General features: G+C 35.7%; 1 protein-coding gene across 9 annotated transcripts in view; it reads right to left on the reverse strand.

Annotated features, from left to right (window-relative positions):
* Window positions 1–16,627, reverse strand: part of RASAL2 (RAS protein activator like 2) — a 347,793-nt gene that overhangs the window by 152,724 nt on the left and 178,442 nt on the right. For all 9 annotated transcript variants that reach the window (XM_025430194.3, XM_025430192.3, XM_025430191.3 and 6 more), the window contains exon 3: window positions 13,884–14,010. In XM_025430194.3, coding sequence (XP_025285979.1) covers window positions 13,884–14,010 — 127 coding nt within the window. The remainder of the gene's footprint in view (window positions 1–13,883; window positions 14,011–16,627) is intronic.

Raw genomic sequence — 16,627 nt, forward strand, 5'->3', positions numbered from 1 at the left:
GTGAATTTTCTTTCTTAAAGTAATAAACCCTCTGTCTGTGAATTAGCTGCTAAGTCCACTCGTGTGATTTTAATATGCTAATTAATCATTTAATAACCAAACTCCAACAATACCACACGTTTATGCTACCAAGCTCAAATGCAGCATAAAAAGGTCATTTTCTTTCATTAAAGGAATTGATTTTCTATTACTGTTCTGTATAGAAACAAGGTATCGACTACAAGCTATTTACTACTAATAATCTTAAAAATAAGCACAGATACCTTGCTCACTAATACAACCATGATGTCACAAGCAGCATGGTGTAAGAGTTCACAACGGACACTAGCAAACAGACACACCCTACACTGAGACAAGCTAATGGCAGTTACCAACTTCATACTTATCAGAACCAAGTTGCCGCTGTAACTGTTGTGAGTTCTTGTGGCTGCACAATGATATTTAGTACGTCTAATTGCATTCAGAAAATATTTCTCTGAAGTGGATGCGGTTTTCCCCACAGGAAAGAAAAGTACTTCCCACATCTAAGATGATTTTTCACTTTGAAGTGTTTCATCTGAAAAAACTCAAGCAAGGCTTTTACTAATGCGTCTCACTTATTCACTCAACACACATACCCCAAGCCTATAAGAAAGCACAAAACAACTTACTGGTGGCTGCGGGGATAATTGATATGAACAAGAAGCAGTCTTGACATCTAAGATGTTCCAACCTAGTAAAGAAGATATCTACCAACAACTTGCTGAAAACATTAACAACATACATTCAGTATTAGAAGGACAAAAAGAGCCGTTTATCGTATGTAAATGCTAGTGAATTCTGATTACTAGAATGAAGAAAAAGAATGCCAAGTCCAGGATAAATGGGATTATCACACAAACCCCCAATACTGAGGACATACTAAAACGTAATTTTCCCAATATTTAGAAGGGGAAAAAAGAAAGAAAGCCTCTGCACATGAGGCTAACAATAGAACATCAGAAAGAAGTCCGGATTCAGAAAATGGTGGTTTGAAATGCAATAGTAGTCCAATAACCCTACTTCATATTTTATTTATTTAGTTTTTATGGAGGTAGTGACCTACAAATCTGTAATCTGAAGTGGGAAGTTAGAACCAGGTTAAGAGCTAGAAGATGATTATTTTGTTAGGCTCATCAGTAATACTACGGAAAACTATGAAAAGAAAAACAATAAAATTACTCACAAGCAATTTTTCTTACTAACGGTCTCTGAATTTTCATTAGCAGATGTTACAAGAAACATAATAAAAATATTCCTAACTAAGGTAGAAAAACTATGTTTTCCAACCTTCTCATATGAATTTTCATTAGCTGATGTTACAAGAAACATAATGAAAATATTCCTAACTAAGGTAGAAAAACTACGTTCTCAACCTTCTCATATGAGGAAAGGATCTCTACAGGTGATCTATGTAGAACAAATTCTTCTGTATTTGACTATCATGGTCTTTGAGTTTTGAATTTGTCCAAAGAAATATAAACAAAAACTATACATTAAATCATAGGCACAGCATTTCTGATCCACAGAAAACTTGTTCCCCAGCATGATTTCAGGTGTCTTATTAACAAAGAGGTAAAAAGAAGAAAATATCCTTTTTAATATTCCTGAAAAATCTAGTAGAGATACCTTTATAACCCATTATATTATAATCACCTAACATAAAAATGATAGGGTTTCTAGTCTTTTTTAGTCAGAGTCAATTTCTCTTCTTTCTCTTCTCTTCTTTCCTGCAGATAAATAAAAACTAAGCTGTTTTAATGGTCAACTTAATGTCCTGCTACAAATTCATGACTGGAGAGTGAGATGAAACCCAGCTAATTTTAAAGCAGTGTATTTTAGTAATGTGAAATTCCTTTGTTGACATCAAAATAACATTCCCGGGCAGCCCCGGTGGCGCAGCGGTTTAGCGCCGCCTGCAGCCCAGGGTGTGATCCTGGAGACACAGGATCGAGTCCCACATTGGGCTCCTTGCATGGAGCCTGCTTCTCCCTCTGCCTGTGTCTCTGCCTCTCTCTGTGTGTGTGTCTCTCATGAATAAATAAATAAAATCTTAAAAAAAAAAATAACATTCCCTTCCACTTAATTGTCTAAGATTTGAATTTACTGTTTTCCCTGTTTGAAATTCAACATAAACAACTGAAATGTCCCTGTAGAACAGGTACGTTTCTTCTTTCCTTCTATCTTTATTAAAGTTGAAAGTATTCCTGCCATTATTACTATTTAAGAATACTAGCCCATTCATTGGATAAAAAGTTAAAAGGTTAAAAAAGGGTGAGATGATGACGAATTCATCTCCCTACCTCCCAGTAGGTCCCCAGTTTTCTCCTCCGAAGCGACCACTGCCAAAGGCTTCTTCTATATGGTTCTAAAGTTACATACACACACAAATGTGCACTCACACACACATATATGCATTTGGCATTTTTTACACAAATCATAGTGTGATATACACACACATCTGCACTTGTTCCCTGCTCCCAACTCCTTAACAATGTGTCTTGTAAACTGTTTCAAATTACTTACACACTGAGCTTCTTTCTTCTCCATAGGTGCATACATAGTAGTTCGTTATGCAGATTTAACGTAATTCATTTAAATAATCTGTGGAGGGACTCCTGGGTGGCTCAGTGGGGGACTCCTGGGTGGCTCAGTGGTTGAGGGACGGCCTTTGCCTCAGGGTGTGAACCTGGAGTCCCAGGATCAAGTCCCACATCAGGCTCCCTGCATAGAGCCTGCTTCTCCCTCTGCCTGTGTTGTGTCTCTGCCCCTCTCTCTCTGTATCTCTCATGAGTAAATAAATAAAAATCTAAAAAAAGAAAGAAAGACTTTCTTAAAAAAATAAAAATAAAAATAAATAAATAATCTATGGATGGATATTTCAGTTGGGTCTGCTCTTGTATTATTATAAACAATGCAATGACTATATGAGTAGGTGTACATTAGAGGTTAGACTGCTTCTAGAGTAAAAAGGATGGTTATCTTTCGCAAAATGCATCCTGCAGAGGCTGCCCTCTACAGAAACAATTTGGCATTAGTGGACAAGAATGCTTGTTTCCTCCTATCCTTCCAAAACAAATACTTTTATATTTGCTAATCTCTTAGGTAAAAATTGGCAGCTCCTTGTAGTTTCAACAAAAGCATATTGACTATATTCAATATAATTGAGGTATAGCATCTTTTCCTTCTGTTTAAATGACATATTACTTTCCTTTCATTAAACTGTATGCCTTTCCCTGTTTTTTAAGTTTTTGTGTTAATAAGACAGCATATACACATAGTTCAGAGTCTACTCATTTTACAAGACTTGTTAATACAAATGACAACCCCCCGACCTCCTCTTCTAATACTGTTCCTTCTCCAGGAACAACAACTTTGATCTATCTTAGCCAATTCTTTTGGTAGTTACCATCAAATCTTAAATAATACAGTTTTACTTACAATTTTTCCCATTTTTAGACATTATCTTTTGACTTCCCACTCATTTTAGACATTGTCTTTTGGCCTTTCCACTTTTCCAATCAAAATGAAAATTTGATTCTTTTCCCCTCCATGACTACCCTAGAAGGTATAAAGACACTTCCTACTCCCTCACAGTCCCTATTTAGTCTTATAGTAATTTTGGTAAGGATAAACAATATTTTGACTACGTACGCTATGTAGAGTGCAGCCCCAAAGTGAATTCTATGTATAATACAGCACCATGGTCAAGAAGAGAGATTCTGCAGGTAGACTGCCTGGGTTCAAATCCTATCTTTGCCATTTATTAGCTGCCTAGGTATTTAGACAAGTTACTCAACCTCGCTATGTCTCAGCTTCCTTATATTTAAATCAGTACCTTGTAGATTTACAAAGATTAAAAAGTTAATATATACAAAGTGCCTAATATGTAGAAGGTGCTATACAACCATTCTCTATGTCCTGAACTACATTTTGTTTTTTCCTGTAGTTGTTGCCTGATTATTCATTTAAATTTCTGTGCGCTTGTTGTTAATTCAACCCAAATTTGCTTCAATCCTAAATTCGTTGTTTAAGTTCATTCCATTATATTAATTTTGTCTTCTTAGAGAAGACTTCTGAACTGCAATCTGCTGCAATCTGAACTGGCTGTCCTCATTTAAATCTGGTATACAGTTGTTTAACTCCATTCTCTCTATAGTGTTCTCCTGAGGTGTCCCTTTGTCTTCTCCCCTGTGTTGGATCTCCTATCCTATAATCCACATCCTACTTCTCTCTTGGTGAAGAATATATTTCATTCGCTTTAGGAGAAATGATGTGTAGGAGATAATATTTTTGTTTAAATCTTGCATGTTGGGGATCCCTGGGTGGCTCAGCGGTTCAGCGCCTGCCTTTGGCCCAGGGCGTGATCCTGGAGACCCGGGATCAAGTCCCGCATCGGGCTCCCGGCATGGAGCCTGCTTCTCCCTCTGCCTGTGTCTCTGCCTCTCTCTCTCTCTTTCTGTCATGAATAAATAAATAAAATCTTTTAAAAAAAATCTTGCATGTCTGAAAATGTCTATTTTATTCTCATGTGTGATTAATGGCTTATAGATAAACAGAATTTTAAATTTGAAGTAACTTTCCTTCAGGAGTTTGAAAAAAAGGAGTTTGAGGGCACTTCTCATTGTTTTCTAGCTTTTGATATTGCTGATATGAAGTCTCATGCTATTCTGGTTTCTGATCCTTAGAATATAATGTTTATTCTTTCTTTGGAATTTTGTAAGACTGTCTCCATGTCACCAAAGACAAATTAAAATTCAAATTTCCCAAAACTATGTCTTGCCATAGGCATTCAGTAAGCTCTTTCAATCTGGAAACTCCTATCTTTACTTATGGGAAATTTTCTTGAATTATTTTGCTAATGATTTCCTTCCCTTGTTTTTCTTTTTCTGGAACTCATTGTTTTGATGTTGGACTTCCTAGATCGGCCTCCTACTTTTTTTCCTCTATGTTCTGGGATATTTTCTCATTTTCATCTTCTAACCCTTCTATTGAGTTTTATTTGTTACAAATTTTTTAAAAAATATATAGCAGTTCTTTGGTTTTATATAACATTCAGTTTTGGTCTCATGTATATAATATTTTATCTGTCTGATAGCAATGCTTTTAAGTTTTCTGTTCCCTGTCTCTGTTCCTCCAAGTTTCTTTTCTCTTTTTGTTTGTTTTGGTTTTTCTCTCTGGTTGGAGGCTTTTCTTCAGCTGTCTACTAGTCTTGGGAATGTCAGTATCTTGAGATCTTTCCTCTTGGGCTGGTTAAATACCCCAAATAGTACTCTTCTGATCTCCTGCCTGAAGGGTAAAGACAAGTGAGGAAAGACAGGTGGAAGGGTTTCATTATTCCATCTGTAGGCATTCACTTGATTTCCTTGTATATGGTGAAGTGCTCCGAGCTCTCAGTTTTGCCTGGTATGCTCCAATCTAGAGACTCTTAGATCCCCCACATCCTTTGGATCCCCCACACCCACCCCTCAAACCCAGGAATTAGCCTGCAGTTTTATATTAGGATAGAAGCAAGGGTAGGAAGAGCAATTGTTCAGTGAAATGGGGAATAGGGGAAGACCTAGGGATCTACTACCATTTGATCTGATACTAGCAATTCCTGAGCTATTTAAAGATTCTATAGTAAAAATCAGGTTTGTTTCTTAGCTTTCTTAATTGCCAGACTAAGACTTGGCTTTCTCAAGTCAGCTAGGTTATTTACCACATTCCGTCTGCTTTTCAGCTTTCGATGTTTTATTGTTATTATTTTGTCTGGTTGCTCTCTTCCTTCCCATTCTTCTTATCCTTCAAGGACCATGTCTTTAAAAGAAAATCTCTTCACTCTAGAGTTATAGTCCGATTTCTGGAAGGAATATAATTAGATGCTTATGTTCAAACCACCTTTTTTCTCCCCAGAAGTCTAAGAATCTAAAAACCATTCCAGATTGCTTCTGTGACTCAGTCCTCCTTCCTACTCAATTCTCCAAACACCACAGTGGTGTGCTATGATTGATATTGCATTAGGATTAGTCTAAAGAGGCTCCTCACTTGGGCATCACATTTTAGAGGATCCGACTCTCGAGCTCTTGGGCACAGATCTCCGCAGAGCTTGAAGGTACAGGCTGGGCTGTACCGAGCTGCATGTTTGAGAGGCTTCTTGTGATATGGAACCAAATTTGAAAATTCTAGCCTGGAATTCCAGATTACCACAAAATATATAGTCAAGACTGAAGCACAGAACATACTTATATTTAGTGTGTTAAGAAAAAAAACTTCGTTAGAGACTAACTTAAATATTAAGACAGAGGATACAATTTTGAATTTTGTAATAAACCTAGCAAGCAGCTGGTGCACTGCTCAATGTTGACTGCCTTCACGGATTCTCCTTCCCCTAGTCTTCTGGCTTTATAACCACCCTGACAATAGCCTAATACAAAGGATCTATACAAATCAGAAAAGGAATCCTTCATTTAGGAACTTTACTGCCATCTGCTGGAAATTTTATGAAATTACTACATATCAATGACTTGCGCCCACCCAGAGTTGTTAGGCAATTTCAATTAGCACTGCCCTGGAAACCACCTTCACAGAAATGAACAAATCTCTGCTCTGTGGGGATGAGGATGTGGAGGAAGATAAAAGAACAAATCAGGAACCCAAACTTGCATTTACAAGTTGGAAGGAACTGTGATCTGTCACCTTGACTTAAAACTGAGAACTGATTTCCTCAGAGAAAAAAACTGTCCTGCTGACCTAAATCTAGCTCATTAGGAGTAAAATAAAAATTGGCTTTAGTAAGTTAGATTGAGAACTTAACTATTAGTTTTTATTTTATTCGTACTAGTTTTGAGTTCTAAATAACTTCCAAAAAATTTAGGATTGTGTTCAAAAGTAATTGATATTTTGGAATTCAGTTGGCTAACAAATACAAGCTACTTCTTTCCAATGGACAAACCTGATTAAATCGGGTTGGGAGGCAAGCCAGTTCTGTTATAATGCTTTTGAAAATATGAACATTACACACCACAACAGACAAAACAGGGCACAATCTGTAATTCTGTGAATTTTTTGTTTGTTTATGCATGATTTCCTCTGTGAACAACACAGGTGAATGAAGAACACCACACCCAGTGGAAGCAAGCCATGAATGAATACACAACAAAAATGCTCACATACATACTTCAACCATCTACCAGCTACCTCACTTGACCACATGTGCTACAGGCCACGCTCATCCACATCTTGTATAACAGCATTCTATTCAATTTCCAAAAAACTTTCTTTCCATCACTTCATAGTCAACTTCCAAACTACTCTGATTCTCACTACCACAAGTAAATTTCCCAGATTTTTTTCAAGTGAAAGTACTATATTTATTATAGTATTCATGTATTTTGCAACCATTTAACACATGTAAAAATGTGCTACCATTTTTATTTTGTTCCTATTCTTTCTAATGTGTCATCGACCAAGTTTTTTAGTACAGTACCTCTGATCCCCTTTTCCCCTAAGACCTGTGATTTTTATTGTGCAGTTTTGCATGGTGATGTGATTTTTAGAATCACATATGCCACATTATAGAAATGACTGTACATGGTTATTTTAACCTAGAGTCAAGTCCATTCTTCTAGAATATTATCATCAGCATTACCTGTGTATCTTACAGAGTCTTATAGACTTCAAAGAAATAATATATACAGGCTCATAATTTTTAAGAAAACTCAAAACTACCCAACCAAAAGCTTCAAGGGACATTATTCAAGGGTCTTCCATCTTAATTACCCATAGTATTTTTTATAATTCTTGAGCTCATTTGACCTTTTTTTTTTGACCTTTCTTCAAATAACTTACGTATCACTGAGATCTAGAAATTAAAGAATTCAAGCATAAAGGCTAGATATTATGCAGCTATCTTAGCATGAGCTTACTTACTAGATATTGGTGATATAGTCTTAGTTTATTAGGCTATTTCAAAAACAAAAAACAAACAAGAGCTGCCATTATCCATTGAGCTCTAACTTCCTGAGCTAAAACTATCAGGCTACTGATTCTTTTTCATAACTGTTTTGATCACTTAAATATGTATTACCCTGAAGTACAAGCTCTGCCTCTATTGGTTTTATATACATATAAATATGTATTATAAATTCATTATATTATGTCATAATATTATATATTATATACATATAATATATATAAAACTTAGTATTAGCCTATTTATATTACCCTAAAGCACAAGACTTGCTTCTATTGGTTTTATATATATACATATTATATAATAAATATTATGCATTATATTTTGCATATATGCTTAATATTAGCCAATCTAAATATTGAGTACTATATCATACACAGGAACTATTTACCGACATTTTTAATTCTATTACTTTGAAAAGTGGAAGAATAGGTTTTTTATAATATTAAATCTTCGTTATTCACATGTCCCCTATTTTCAATATTATTATTACTACTCTATATATTCATCGAAGATTCTAGCACCTTGAAAATCCCTCATAAATTATCTAGGTACTCCTAATAATGTTTTGGGAGTAAAAAGAGACTCATCATTAGTTTATACATAAAGTTAGAACTGAGGCTACTTTAATAAAGAAAGAAGGTCAGGGTTAAGGCTAAGGTTTGAATAATCAGTATCCTCTACTTATTTTGATTAAAAGAGTTAACTTTTCTTTTTGAGATTTTATTTATTCAGGAGAGACACACAGAGAGAGGCAGAGACATAGGCAGAGAGAGAAGTAGGCTCCCTGTGGGAGCCTGATGTGGGACTTGATCCCAGGACCCCAGGATCACAACTTGAGCTGAAGGCAGATGCTCAACCAGGCGCCCAAAAGAGTTAACTTTTATAATAATTTTATAAATGCCTTGGAGAGGATATCCTGCTTTAATAATAATTTTCTTCAAAGTTGGATAGTTGGCATTTTCTAATTAATTAGAAAGATAATTTTGGTTACGTTTATGTTATGTTTATCATGTTTATGATGATATCTACAAACAAGTACTCTTATTACTCATTTCAGGCTCCAATTTTGCTTTGCCCATCCGAGCATGTGACCATGAACCTTCCTGACAGGTCAGAGTAATGCAACAAACAGAATAGACAAGAGTTCCTGATTCTCCTGTGTGCTATCCACCAGCCAGGCATAAACAAGATGCAGTAGTAGATACAGTTTCTTCTGTAAATGCACACTTCACGAAAATGCTGTCCACTGTTCAGCTTCCCCCTTTCTCCCTATTTCACAGTGTTCTTGGAAGGTATTTGATGACTTTTTTTTTTTTTTTAAGATTCTATGTATGTATGTATGTATTTGAGAGAGAGAAAGAGTGCACGAGCAGGAGGAGGAGCAAGGGGAGAGGGACAAGTAGACCAGCAGACTCCACCCTGAGCGTAAAGCCCGATGTGGGGCTCAATCCCATGACCCTGAGATCATGACCTCAAGCTGAAATCAAGGTGGATACCGAACCAATTGAGCCACCCAGGCTTTTTTTTTCTTTAGGCTGAATCCACGTAGGTTATATCTCCATTGAAAATTAATCTTTACTAGTTCTAGTCCATGCGGTCAATTTATACACTGCCCAATATTGTTAGTATGCAAATAAAGTAATATCTGAAGAACTATTTTCCTTTTGAATATTCGAGCAAATCATGCTTGCATGGTTTGAATTTGGAAAGTCTTTCATGAATAAATTAAAATCTGGATACTGTCACCAAGGGTAGGTAGTTTTTTCTAGGTTTACTAAATCTGGAGATGGGTGCTCTAGAGATGAGGTTCATATGCCTTAAGAAAACATCTCGTTTTCAGTAGAAAAGAATTTGGTGTCTCAAAATCTATGTCAAATGCCACCGTATGCATAATAATAATGGGTAATCTTAAACTGCTAAATGCAAGAGTCTGAGAAGGACTGAGCAAGAAGTACATTCTATGCTTAACTAATACCCACTCTGCTGCGTCATACCTCATACATACTTCCTTTCCCTAAGTTTCTGACATTTATTAGGTTCTCATCAGTGTAAATTTGCTCATGTTAAACAATGTGTTGAGGCACAAATATACACCTTCCCATCTTCTTACGTGCCAAGGCTCTTTAACCAGTTCAAAATCTCTGAGGTACAGTTAAATTGGCAACCACTATAAAAGTTCTTCACGTATCCTTTACAGTCACAGAGCTCCTTTCTGTTATAAATTCTCTTAAGTACAGTAAAAGGGGCATGTTTTTCATGAGTGGGCATTTCTCTGTAGGTGACTGCCTCACCTGAAATCAAAGTGTATACTATGATTTTTACCTCTGCAAAGACTGATCAGTGTTTGGGGTTCCTCTACTGGAGAACAAAGAGAATCCAGAGCTCGAAGTACAACAACTGTGCAAGATCAGAAAGGGTTGCCCCATACACACTTGACTCATCTGTCTTATTTGGAAACAAAATTATGGATTTTTATTCTTCTTCTCTTTGCCAATGCTTCATTATTTTCCTAACCTCTAAATGTTGTTCCAGTGCTTCATCTTCTACCTACACACATTTCCCTGGGGGTTTCATTTAACTTCATGGCTTTGAATACCATCTATTTGCTAAAGGCCTCCAATTTCTTTCTTTTTTTTTTTTTAAGATTTTTATTTTATTTATTTATTCATGAGAGACAGAGAGAGAGAGAGAGAGAGAGGCAGAGACACAGGCAGAGAGAGAAGCAGGCTCCATGCAGGGAGCCTGATGTGGAACTCGATCCCGGAACTCCAGGATCATGCCCTGAGCCTAAGGCAGGTGCTAAACCGCTGAGCAACCCAGGCATCCCTGAGGCCTCCAATTTCTATCTCCAGTCTGTACTTTTCTCTTGATTTCCATACTTGCATATTCCTACTTGGGTGTCTTATTAAAGATCTTCAAACTCTGTATGTCCAAAATTAAGCTCCTGGTCAATTCCACTTTCAAATGTGCTTCTCCCAGTCTTTTCCATGAACTTAATTCCCCTAGCTGCTCTAACCAAAAGACCTCATTCTTCTGTTTCTTACACCCCATATCCAAGCCAATAAGCAAATTCTGTTGGCTCTACCTTCAAATCCAGAATCTGGTCACTTCTCAGCCCTTCCGCTACTACCACTGTGGCCCAAGTCCTAGCATCTCCCATCTAGATTATTGCAATAGCATCCAAACTGGTCTCTGAACTCTCATTCTTGCATCCCTACTTTTACCAGAGAAGTCAGTGGCTCCCCATCTCACAAAGCAGAAACCAAAGCCCTTATGATGACCTATAACACCATCTTGATCTGCTTGCCAAAGAGCTCAATGATGCTCTCCCCCTTGTTCATTCCATGCCAGCCTCACTGGCATGTATGCTGTTCTTAGAACACCCCAAGCATATTTCCACATTTATACTAACTGTTCCTTTGATTGGAATACCTCAACCTCAAGTATCCACATGCCTTACGGTCATTATTTTATCAGATCTTTACTCAAATGTCACTTAACAAGAGGCATGCCGTGGTTACCTTAGCTAAAATTACACTTCCTTGACACGTCCTATCTCCATTCCCTACTTTATTTTTTCTTTGTACTTATCACCATTAGCACAGTATATATTTCACTTCTTACTCTTGCTTATTGTCTGTTACTCTCAATAGAATGTAAGCTCTACAAAGGGACAGATTTTTGTTTATTTTTTTTTCACTGTTATATCTTGAGTGCCTAGAATAGCAACTGGCACATAGTTGTCACTCAATAACTATTTGTTACATAAGTGAAAGGTTTTTAAAAAATTAAAAATAAAAGCCACACAACATAATATACCACAGTAATAACACATACTATAATTAGTCATCAATAAGCTATCTATCTTCCTAACTACATAAGAATCTTCCAAAGGCAGAAATCTAATCTTATATCCTTTTTCATTCTTAGGTATTGAGATAGAATGTTACATATACAGCAATTACTCAATTAAATATTTGACAATAGAAAATTTTGCCTAAAGACAAACCACTAGGAGACAAAAAAAAAAAAAAAAAAAAAAAAAAAACAGAATAATTATCTAATTCAACATTAGACTGTCATGTAAGGAAGAATGGCTCTAAAAGCAGTCTTTTTCCCTCTGGTACTTATGAATGACAGCTTCCAGTGCTAATTTAAGACAACCACTCCAAAAATGGTCATGGACCCCATGAATCTAGATGGCTACCATACTTGTAGTCAAAGACAGGGGCAGAAGGTTGGCTCTGGACTAGATAACATGGCCACTCATCTTAGTTTATCTTTGGGACCAGTACCTGGAATGGTGGAGATTTTTAAAGAATTACTATGTAGTTCTCTCTTCTATAAAATGGCAATAATTCTTCCAGACTATGATTACATATCCTCAAAATTAAGTGACTTTTGTGGGTCAAAAGTTCCTGGAGAAGTGGCAAAGAGAGTCATCAACATAACATTACAAATAATGACAGCAAAAGAGGTGAAAGAAGGTGACTCTGGGCCAGTCCAAGCCACAAAGAACTTCTATGTGAAATATATAAATAGGCTAAAATGGTTACACCCAGACAGGTTTGCAACATAATTTAGGCTCACCTAAACTGGTTTGAACACATGCTAAAGAAGTACAGTGGGGGGGGGGGGAACCTGGGTGGCTCAGTGGTTGAGTGTCTGCCTTTGGCTCAGGTCACGATCTTGGGGTCCTGGAATTGAGTCCCACATTGGGCTCCTCGCATGGAGCCTGCCCCTCTGCCTACGTCTCTGCCTCTCTCTCTGTGTCTCTCATGAATATATAAATAAAATCTTAAAAAAAAATAAAATAAAATCTTTTTAAAAAAATAAAGAAGTACAGTGGAAATAAGATGAGAGGAAATCTTGATTTTCTCCAAGTATGACTCCTTGGAGAAAAATGTTTGTCCAATTTCTAGAAATTAGCAACAATTGTTACAGGATAAAAAATAATAATAATAAATAAAGAATCCAGATTCTGACCACGAGTTCTGAGTTCCATTTAGAAAATGAAATGAAGAAATGGGGGGGACCCCCCCCAAAAAAACCAAACCCTGATTTTCAAAAATACAACCAAAAGTACAGAAAGATCCATATTAAACAATACAGAGACTATAAATGATTTCCTATTATTTACCTATCAAATGTCTATGATTTAATGACTAGGTTCACTAAGCAAATATTAATACAACAATGAAAATACCAAAGCACTCCCTACTTTTCAAATTATTTATTTAATCTTAATTATGTTTCTTTAAAATTACCTGACCTGTCTAATAACCTAAATATCCACTGGTAAGCACACAAAACATCAAATGGAACAGACTTGGTAGCAAACGGGGAGAGTTGTTTTGATATTGACATTAATTCCTATGGTGTATAACTCGAATGGGTTTTTTTTTTTTTTTCCCATTTCTCCCTTCTGTCACCCACTCCAACCAGGAATATAACTTATGTGGGACATGCAAAATTAGCTCATCCAAATTAGCCTGATCCAACATTACATAAGGCAACATCAGTAGCTGTGTGAACAGGACACAAACTATTCAATACCAAGTTTCTACACAATACTGGCTCCCCCACAAATCTTAGTGCTTCAACAAGATCACTTAAAGCTCTTTCAAAATTTAAAGCCAAGGAATAAACTCAGAAACAACACATGACTTAGGACTGTATAGCAAAGGTACTAGCACTCAGATAAATTTTCTTTCTGCAAAATAACTTTGTGGCCACTTGATTGTAAAGAACAGAACTTTCTATGACTACTAACTCTATGTTAACATATAATATTTCAATGCACTTACTTAACAGGAAAAGCAGGATGTTTTGTGTTATTCTAACACACAATAACAAGCCCATAAATTACCAGATAAAAGTTAGGAATTTTTTCCTTTTATTAGCATACCCAGTTTGGTGGCGCCCTCTGGTGGGTACTCAGGAAACTGGCCCTCGGAAGGGACACTGACGGTTCTCCTCAGGCATCGCCCTTTGGTGGAATCTGTCTGCTGCTCCTGTCCTCCCTCCACAGGTATCTAGTGAACCAAAAGAAAAAGGAGATGAAACTTAATAGTGAACTTGCCATAACTACCTTCTGACTGAATAATATTTTTAGTTAATAAAGACAGGAGTTTGTAATCATTAGAGCAAAGTAGATGAAACATAGAAATCAGGTATTTACAATGGTAAGATATTACCAACCCCTTGTCAGGAAGTTTTTCTTTAAAAAGAAACCTGTAAAATCAAGAAAGGTGAGCATATAAATTAGCTTACCTGCAGTACAGACAAGTCATATCCAGGTGTGTGCCTGCTTTGGGAGCTATGAAAACCAAATAAAACACCCACACAAATAAAAGATTCTTATACACCAGTAACTAGTCCACATGCTCCAATTCTAGCCAATGCCCAATAAGGTAAATGGAAATAAAAGCCAACCAAAGAGACTTAGCCCCAAAACTCAATTTAAAGAAGGTTTTGTTAGTTAAGAGTAGTAAAATCACCCAATTTTTTTTCAATTTTACAGTTAAGCACTTAGAGATAGTTAATAAAACATATTTCAGTGGAACATAGCAAGTGTTGCTTGTATATATAGAAAAACAACTATGAATGGTACAAAAGATCTCTAACACCAATAACTATCTTAAAACTTACAAGTTATCATTGTAAAGTAATGGGATGACCCTAAGTTCCTTTTTTTTTTTTTTTTTTTTGGTAACATACTAAAAGATCAAATCATTTTAGTTTAGTGGTAAAGAGCACAGACTTTTTACAAAGATATTTTACCAGTAACCTTTTTCAGAATTAACAATAGTATGGGTAATAACTTATATAGTTTGGCAGAATTTGTCAGTAATTAAACATAGTTTCCATTCCTCTAGCTCCAGTACTGAAATTTCAACAAATTTCAATAATAATGATTAGCACTGAGTGCTGACTTTGTACAAGGCTAAGGAATTTACATGTGTGACATGATGAGCAAGCCATTACTATTCCCATCCCCTTTTTATTTTATTTTTTTTTCCCATCCCCTTTTTACAGACAAGGAATAATTTATTTCTCCAAAGATTACAGGGAACACATATGACATTAATCCAATAAAATTGGGATAGATACAGGCTTAACTGTATATGCTTCCTGCCTTGCCTCAGTAATGCAACTCCTTTGACTGGGATCAAGGGGATGATAGCAAGGGAAACTCTATGTTACAGAGAATATAAAGAGCAAAGTCCTTATGTCCTCGTACAATCTGAAAGTTTGTACACTTTTTATAGGACCAAAAAGTCCCCATTTTCTCATTACTGTAACTATGGTTACTACTAGCACATTGAGAAACTACAAGGCAGAATGAAGAAAGATAAAATTCTAAAAATTAAGGGAGATCGAATAATAGCATCAATAAAGACATGAACTCTTCCAAGAGTACTCTGTAATTTAAGATTTTACGAACAGTAAGCTAAATCATCAGAATAGAAATTATATTATCTTTACTTAAATAATTAAAAGACTAGTACCAAGAAGTTAGATAATTCCTTCCTAGTAAGAAAGGCAAAAATGTATTCTCTACCTGCCTTCAAAGTAGGATAGAATGGGGGTAAGTTTTGTAAAAAAAAATTAGTTTCAATCTTTGAACAAACAGATGAACCTAAATAAACACAACCATTTTTGTGATAGCTCTAAAAATGCCTATTATCTGATATAATGAGAGCCTACACCACACAGAAAAAAGACAGTGGTTATTTTTTATACTTTAGGAAGAGATAACCTATTATGATCTTTTCTGTGGAAATTTATACTGACCATATCCAGTAAAAAGGAAGAAATGGCTTCTATTATCATATACTTTGTGTCTAACATATCTAACGAAGATAAAAATAAAATATATCAAACTTCTTACTTGGGCCTAAAATTCACTCACACAACTATTTTGTCAAAATTTTATTTATTTAGTCAAAATATTTATTTATTCATTTATTTATTTATTTTTATTTTTTATTTATTTATTTATTTATTCATTCATGAGAGACACAGAGAAAGGCAGAGACACAGGTAGAGGGAGAAGCAGGCTCCATGCAGGGAGCCTGATGTGGGACTCAATCCCAGGACCAAAGGCAGACACACTCAACCACTGAGCCACCCAGGCGTCCCTTTGTCAAAGTTTTAATGTAGATTCTTTGTTTCCCACTCCTGAAACTTAATATATGATCAAAGGTTTTATTCAAACTATCATTTTAAAGGTTAGGGCACTGAATCTCTGACTCAAGCTATAAGGGAGAATAGTGTTGACCTTTATTCTAAACCAGCGTTTCTTAAGAATATTTTACTTTCAAAAAAAAAAAAAAAAGAATATTTTACTTTCACAACACTATTGATTGATTCTTACCTGAAATAATTTTTAAACCTACTGACCTGCTCTGAAAATTAGAGGGATCATATTCCAAGTATCTTCAAATGAACTAATTTGGAGTTCACAAATCTTAGAACATAGCCAGAGGATCAGTTTTTAGAAAGTCAATTTTAGAAAAGCAATTTTGTCCTTTCTGATTGCCTTAATTTAGTTTATTAGTTCACATTTATACTAAGTCCTTAAATATTACATATCTTCCCAGTCTTAAAACATGAGGGGAATTTTTCTTTTTCTTTTAACTTTTTTGT

The sequence above is a fragment of the Canis lupus genome, chromosome 7 (genome assembly GCF_003254725.2).
Source record: "Canis lupus dingo isolate Sandy chromosome 7, ASM325472v2, whole genome shotgun sequence".
Classification (NCBI taxonomy): domain Eukaryota; kingdom Metazoa; phylum Chordata; class Mammalia; order Carnivora; family Canidae; genus Canis; species Canis lupus.